Source organism: Engraulis encrasicolus, chromosome 9 (assembly GCF_034702125.1).
Source record: "Engraulis encrasicolus isolate BLACKSEA-1 chromosome 9, IST_EnEncr_1.0, whole genome shotgun sequence".
NCBI lineage: Eukaryota > Metazoa > Chordata > Actinopteri > Clupeiformes > Engraulidae > Engraulis > Engraulis encrasicolus.
Window position 1 is genome coordinate 41,228,310 of NC_085865.1, and position 8,318 is coordinate 41,236,627.

General features: G+C 42.8%; 1 protein-coding gene across 1 annotated transcript in view; it reads right to left on the reverse strand.

The window, feature by feature from the left end:
* Window positions 1-224: 224 nt before the first annotated feature.
* Window positions 225-8,318, reverse strand: part of LOC134455159 (RNA-binding Raly-like protein) — a 45,732-nt gene continuing 37,638 nt past the window's right edge. Inside the window, exons 6-8 of the mRNA XM_063206196.1 lie at window positions 2,214-2,380; window positions 1,487-1,527; window positions 225-319 (exon numbers count right to left, since the gene is read on the reverse strand). Of these exons, the coding sequence (XP_063062266.1) occupies window positions 1,495-1,527; window positions 2,214-2,380 (200 nt within the window). The 3' untranslated portion in view covers window positions 225-319; window positions 1,487-1,494. The remainder of the gene's footprint in view (window positions 320-1,486; window positions 1,528-2,213; window positions 2,381-8,318) is intronic.

An 8,318-nucleotide genomic window follows, 5' to 3' on the forward strand; every position in this document is an offset into this window, starting at 1 on the left:
AAAAAACAGAGGCAACATGCACACAAACACAGAATCACAATCACCCACTCTCACACATGGATGCATATGTGTGTGTGTGTGTGAATGTGTGTGCTTTCTGCGAGCGTTTGGCAAATGTAGTGTATTAATTAATATGTCACTTGTGTGTGCATAAGATGAGTGAGCATTGGTAGAGTGGACTGTGGCTACTGTCGGTCAGTGTGAGAGCTGGTGGTGGCGGTCCTCCTCAATTCCTCACAGTGTGATGTCATCACGTCACATTGCCTTCCCATGATCCTTTGGTGTCCTCAGATGCTGCTGCTGTCTCCTCTGTCCTGGCCTACAAGTCAAGTCAAGTCAAGTCAGCTTTTATTGTCAGTTTCTTCATATGCTAACGTATTAGGGCTGTAACGATATTGTATCGAACCAAGAAATCGTGATACACAGAGTCATGATACTGTATCGCGATACAAGGAGGCAGTATCGTGATACGCCCCTTTTTTCACGTTTTGACACTCATCTCTCCAGAAAACTACCACATAATATGAAGTGATGGTGCTTCCAAGCTTCAAATCATCATTATTATTATATTTATATAAATATTAGTAGCCTCTTGTAGCCTATTCTACCTATAAACTATCATAGTTTTTACTCATAAAGTTTATAATGTTGGCAAATGTGAAATCGTGGGGTGTATCGAACCGTAGGTCATGAATCGTGATACAAACCGAATCATGAGTTGAGTGTATCGTTACAGCCCTAACATGTATGTAATGCATACAAGGAAATTGAAATTACGTTTCTCACTCTACACCATGCTAGGACATGGACGTACACAAGACTGACATTTACAGACTGACATCAAAGTGCAAGACAGGACAGTAACAGTGATGGACCAAACGGTAAAGTGATGAGGTAATAAATAACAACTGAGCATTTAACATTGGTAAGTGACAGTGATCAACCAGTGATGAACCAGTAACAATAAGTGATGAGTAAAATGAGTTCATGTTTAACATGAACATTAAACATATGGAAAAAAAGAATAGAACAAAAATACATAATAATAGTAATAACAATAGTAATATACAAAAAGACCAAGAATTCTTGCTACTGAGGACATGAACACACGCATTCACGCACACACAAACACACAGTAGTCTAATTGCCATTCGTGCATTTCTTTCTTTTTGCAAACATAATGAGTTTTAGAAGTGACTGTGAGTACAAGAGCATTTATATAACCACCAAATAATGCAGACAGTGTTACCAACAAACAACACAAAAACACCTACTCAGCTATCCACACACACACACACACACACACACACACACACACACACACACACACACACACACACACACACACACACGCACAGATGAAGATTAAAACATCAGCTTGCATGTAAAAAAGCACGTTTTACACTTAGTAGGTGTTTAATGCCTTGTGTGTACTATATTATAATGAGACTGCATCCAGAGACTTCAAAAGATATCTTCTCCTTACCTCCTAGTTTAGTTGTCAACATCTGACACATGATTCTCCATCTGTGAAGGTAAGCAACAGCTATATCATGACCAAAAGAACAGTCATGCATGCACATACCGTCTTTCTTTCTCTTCCTTCTCCCTCTCTCTCTTTCTCCTCATTCTCTTACCTCATTCTCTCTCTCCTTATTCTCTCTCTCTCTCTCTCTCTCGCTCTCGCTCTCTCTCGCCCTCCCTCCCTCCTGTCTCTCTCTCTAAAAAAAGTTTCTATCCTTCGCCTTGGTTGACAGCCTATGCAATTATTCATGCTCTCCAATGGAGACAAACACACAAACAACAAACACTGACAAACACATGAACTCTAACTCAGGCAAACAACCCTCTTGTTCTCTCTGGTGCAATCCCTCTCAATCTCTGTCTTTGATTCTGTGATTCTCTCTCTCTCTCTCTCTCTCTCTCTCTCTCTCTCTCTCTCTCTCACTCACACACGCACATACTCTCAGCTCTCTCTCTCTCCCCCCTCCTTCTCCCCCCCCCTCTCTCTCTCTCACACACACTCTCAGCTCTCTCTCTCTCCCCCTCCTTCTCTCCCCCCCCTCTCTCTCACACACACACACACACACACACACACACACACACACACACACACACACACACACACACACACACACACACACACACACCACACACACACACACACACACTCAGCTTCAGAGGTGTTTGTAAGAGTGCCATAGGCATATTACCGGGTCGTTGCTGGCCTCTTCATCATAGTCTTCCTCTCCCCCGTCCGTCATCTCCCCAGCCTCAGGCTCCTCCCCCTCACAGCCCTCCTCTCCTGAGTGGCTGGCTCGCTCTGACACGCTCTCCTCGCGCAGCCAATCGCAGCTCTCCTCGTACTTTCTCTGAACTTCTGGGCGGGAAGGGGAAGTGACGAGAACGGGGAAAAGGTTTAATTTATACTTTGAAAAAAAATTAATGTATTCATGAGTGACAAAATAAAGACGAAAAGTTTGCTGTTTTCTATGTGTGGTGAGGACTGGGTACCGAAATTCGGTTCCTTAATGGAATTGAATGAAAGGCTAAGGTTCTACTTGGCATCGAAACGTGCCTTGGCTGTCGGTTCCACATTTCGGTTCCTAGATGTCCATCACGTCTGTTATCATTTCGCATTTATAATCCCAGAACGTTAACGCAGTCAGAACGGCAGCCGCTTCTGGCAAAAAATCTGGTAACATTAATTGTGATCATTCTGGCTTAAAGAGACTGCTGGCAGGCTACAACCCCCTTTTAAACAGGTCGTCAAATCATCTATGGATACTAACGCTGTTACGAGAGAAACTACCATCAGCCCATCTTTAATTTGTGTAGGTTTACCGAGAAGAGTAGCCTATTTCTAGCGTTTGTAGACGGCAAAGAATTCAAACTTTGTCTTCGACACAGCCACTGCGAGCCAAGAAACAGCCAGAGGTGTGCAAACGAAGCATTCCATCATTCTCACGCAGATGGTTACATCGGCGTATGAGGAAAGTAAAAGTCGGCAACACTGTTCACTCCACCATGAATCATCAAACAGTGTTAGGAACCTTTTCCCTTTAGTGGTGGGTGCGCGCATTCTCTGACTTTTTGGATTACACCGTGAATCATTGCAAAGTTTAAATTTCATGTCAATAAAATGTAAACTCATATCAGAAGCATCAGGTGAGCTCAGTCACTTTTGGCCGCGAGAGACTTTCTTTGTGCCACGGAAGGCAGTAACGTGTATTATTGAAACTGAAGACTTGATTTCTTCTATGTGGATATTTTTTTTCCGTTTGGTAGCCTATAATTACGGACCATGCAAAGAACTCGAAACAGAGCGCGCCCAGTGCTTCACTGCGTGCGTAACAAGCTATAGCCAAGTCGCCTCCGCCCGTTCCCCAAATCCGCCCGCCTACTTATAAGTGATAGTTAATTATGTATCCACTGTTTAAGTCAGGAATGGATATCGACATGATACGGAGTTCGTATGCATACAATTTGAAACGGTGATGACATTTAAAACTGAGTCAAACGGCCATAAACAGCATTGTAATGAAGGGTGTCGTAATGGCAGCATGAAGGTGGAACTTTAATTTCACGACGACATTCTGGCTAAAAACTTGCCCTGGCTGCTTCCCTGTTTCGCTTTAGGACTACAAGTGTGAACGAAATAAGCAAAACAGCATGAAGGAATAACAGTAGGCTAACGGAAATACCGACGTGACCTGAAATCAAGCGGGCGGAATTGGGAGCCTTTCGACGGCGAATTGTGTTGAAACTAGATTTACATGCTGGACGTTATCTCCAAATTACGATAGAAAGGGCCACCAATGTTAGCTAATATTGCTCATTACCTCATCTACACAGTTGCCGCTATCCAAAAATATACGATAACATAATCAAATAGTATTTGAAATAGTGACATTATCACGTTCACAGTGAAGTGGGCGGAATTTGGCGACCTTACTTGTTTTAAAAGTGTTTGCAAGAACAGCATACCTGTTAGCTAAAAAAACTGAAAATTGCCTGATTTTAAGACAAAAGTTGGAAAAGTTTCAACAGGCCAAATCCTGACAGTCAACGGGACGGCAGTGACAGGTCAGACAGTACACCATGCTTTTCCATTTAACAGTCCCTGCGCGAGGCCAAAATCCCCTCACACAGGGCATGTTTTAAAAGGAGCGTGTGCAGCGTAAAAAATGAAATATGAGTTTCTCCTTGTTGTTTTGCCGCTCAAGTTGTCTGGGGCTGATGCAAAACTTCATGCTGGTTCAGTTTGTAATCAGGTAAATTCGCACGATTGTCTGCGCGATTGCCATGAACATCGACTGTATGACTATGACCTGATGCTCCGATGCAAAGATGCACAACCACGAAATGGATAGGGTTGGATTCAGGCCTGGACTGGGAGAACAAAATGGCCCGGGCATTTTTGGCCCAGACCGGTCCCTCATAATCAGCGGAGCACATCCGACTACTTATTGACCAAGCGGCCTATGCGAAAAGGCGCAATATTCATGCATGAATCTCTCTTTCAGCTACCAGAAAACACCAGGAAATGTGCGCTGACTATATCAACTATTTATTTAAAATGAATCTTAGTTTGGGCAGTGGTTTAGAAATGCAATAGATGACCACACTCACAGCAAAAGTAATCTAGGCCTACTCTAGGCCTACTGCTCTCTCTAACTCAACCTCATCCTGGCCTGGTTTGACTAGATGAGAAGAGGGAGATAGATTATTTATCACAATGTAGCCTATGCAGCACTTAAAAAATATTCAAATTAATATAGTATTCAGTGTATAGCCTACTCATAAATTGACCTAGATTAATGTTAAATTGAGGGTTTCTTCTAACAGGTGCATTAGAAGAGGGGTTAATTTCCTGTTATCAAAATGCATCTCTCATTGCATAAGGAAGCTACTTTAATAGCTTGAATGATGAAAGAAAATCATGAACTGTAGCCTATCACCACAATGATTTAGTGTGTCAAATATGTTAAGAAAGCATTAACATACTGAAGTTTCAAAATGAGCAGTGCTGAAAGTGGTAGGCTACAAATAAAACAAGACTGTATCAAAAGCTTATTCAAAAGAAATTTCATCCACTTATTATTTCTAATCGTCCTGGATAAAATAACAGCTGAGACAGAGCGAGGGAGAGAGAGGGAGAGAGAGAGAGAGGGGGGTAGAGAGAGAGAGAGAGAGAGAGAGAGAGAGAGAGAGAGAGAGAGAGAGATGCTAGGTCTTTACCTACAGAATATGGTTTGATTGTGTTCCAAGAGGAGTTACAATTAAAAAAAAAATCCGTTTGCCAAATCTTTTCCACACGCGAGACGCGACAACCGTTACACGACATAGCCTATGGACATTTTCACTGCGTGGTAAATGTGATTACGCAAACAATCGCTGAATATTTAGCGAGGGTAGGCACGAGTTTGACAGTCTTCGAAACGCATTTGGTACACTGCCGTGGCTACTAGCCTATATTGTTAATATTATTCACGTCAGTGGGAGTTGGGGAGAGGCATGGAGTATCCTAAAGTTTGAAAGAACAGATCTTGACTTGACTCATACCTGTCAGGGCTCGTAGAGGCTACTACAGCCGCTTTTCACCTGCTGTCTCCTAGCGTGCTCCTTCACTTCCAACATGCAGAAGTTGTTGTCCCTCTCCTGCTGCTACAACACTACATGCGTGAACACATTATCTTGCCTCTGCTGCAAGTTTTTTTTAAAATCCCTTTTCCGCAAGCTTTTCCACACCACCTTTTAGTTTTCGTCTCTCCATCGCTTGTGTCTCAAATTTGCGCGCGTAATGCAGGGTAGGGGTGGGGCCGCAATGAATAGTTAAGTCCGACTCAGATGCACCAATGGGACACCCCCTCCCTCTACCCCCTTTATGTGTGGGCTGATGTCATTGGAGGAGGGCCGAGGGCCGTCAGCACGAAATTGTGGGCCGCCGGTCACATTTTTAAAAAAAACATTAATAACAATTATTTTTAAAAACCGACATCATCGGCCCTCTAGGGGCGTCGGCCCACCGGGATTTTGCCCGGTTTGCCAGATTGCCAGTCCAGCCCTGGTTGGATTTAGATTGTAGTTCTCAATTTAAAATAAATTCCCGGGAACTTCAACTGGATAATGAGGTAGGCTCGGTGGTCGTTTGAGATTTTTAAACATTTCGTTCAGTGTTTATAAATTAGGAACCGAAAATGGCACCGTCAGGAACCGGCATTGAAACGTAGGTTCTGGAACCGGAACCGAAACCGAAAAATTCTGATCGGTACTCAGCCCTGTGTGTGTGTGTGTGTGTGTGTGTGTGTGTGTGTGTGTGTGTGTGTGTGTGTGTGTGTGTGTGTGTGAATATGTACAACACGTGTATGAATATGCGCGGCCCTATGCCCAGCCATTCTTATGTACTGCACCAGGTCCCATCCTCACTAATCATATTGCTAATGGAGCTGAACCTTGGGGGTCTCTGCTGTCTCACGATGCCCCTTAAAGAGCACTGGGGTCCAGTTCAAATTAACAACCCTCTCTCTCTCTCTCTCTCTCTCTCTCTCTCTCTCTCTCTCTCTCTCTCTCTCGCCTCCAAAAGCAGCACATGCAAGACAGAAAAAGCGAATGCATCTTCAGTGTGGGAGCAGCATACATCACAAGATTCATCCTCTCTACTGGATCTGAAGGTTTTTTTTCTACTTACGGAGCGGCAAGGCTTTGCGGACTCTCTGTGCCTCTGGACTACCCATTAAGGGAGATAGGGCCCAAGTCAAATTAAAGTGCCCCCTCCCTACCCACGCCAAGGATGGCATACACTAAAAAAGTAATTACGTCCAAAAACGTAGGAGATGTTAAGGGGGCCGCGTCATTGTTATTTCCATATTGTCCATGATATAAAACACCCAAAATAAAAGTAAAAGTTTTTTTTGCCAAGTGCAAAAAAGTAATTATAGCCAAAATCCTGCACTTTATGCTGTTTTGTTTACATGAGAATTCCCAGTGTAAATTCGGAAGAGGAATATTTTATCATATTAAGGTAGGGCCTACTGTAATGTATGTGGAATAATGAACTAGTAGACCTGAACTAAACAAATGTATCTACACCAATGGACCTCTAGTCATGAGAATCCAGATACTCCTGGCTGTCATTGCCACCTAAACCTCCCTATTGGGCATGAGGGTCCAGGTGAAATTAACAATCCCCTCCCTCCCTCCGCTCAATCCAGCTAAGATTAGCATGGAGTAAATATGGAGTAAATGAAAAATATATAAACTAATGAATTTGAAGTGTAGCAGGAGCCTACTGAGCAAGACTCCACCTTACTAATAGACCTGATGGCTGTCTACGTACTCATCAGAGTTACCCACGGTTACTGCTGCCTCTCAATCTCCTCCAAAAAGGATGCAAGGGTCCAGATCAAATTAATAGCTCCCTTCTCCCTAGCATACACTTGTTTATTTATTTTTATTTTATGGGTAGAGAAATGTATTTGTATGTGAGATAATAATATATTACTGGACCTAAATGGTTGCTTCTCAGTCCAATCTCTGTAGAAGTTTAGATGTTTCTGTACCCCACCCACCCTCATGAATTATCCCACTAATGAATCCATAATCCATATCCATAATTCAACAGGCTTTGCTGCCTCGCAATACCCCTGAAATCCCCCTGAAAGGATGCTAGGGTCCACATCAAATTATTAACATAGCAGATGTGGAAAAAACTCGGAGAACTACTCAGTAAATGTGGCTACCCTAAATGCTAAGGAAAGGATGCTAAGGTCCACATCAAATTAACAGGTCCCTCCAAGCACATCGGTATGTGAAATCCAGATGTAAGTCCAGTCTCTAATGCTTATCTACGTATGCACCCCAAATGACCCGGAACAGGTGATGGGGTCCAGCTAAAATTAACAACTCTCGCCAAGGGTAACATAAAATAGTTTATTTGCAAAACGGTGTATCTCCATTTTACAGAATGTTGGGAAATTGACATTTTTGTATTGTGCGTTCCATTTAATTGCATTGCAAAATGCATTTTATATAGGTTGAAAAAGTATGTTCTCAAAATGTTTGAATGGCAAGAATTCACACATGGGTGATAGGACCTCTGAACAGTCATTTTCAATAATAAAATGCAAAATTCAAAGATGGTGGATACATCGTTTTGCAAATAAACTCGTAAACCTCCAAATTTCTGATCTACCTCCTCTATGGTCTCTGCCCACCATAAATTACACAGTGATGCTGATGCAATTTATCCTTCCCTAATAAAAGGCGCTAAGGCCCAGTCCAAATGAACATCACCCTCCCTCCCTGTCCGTGATGGG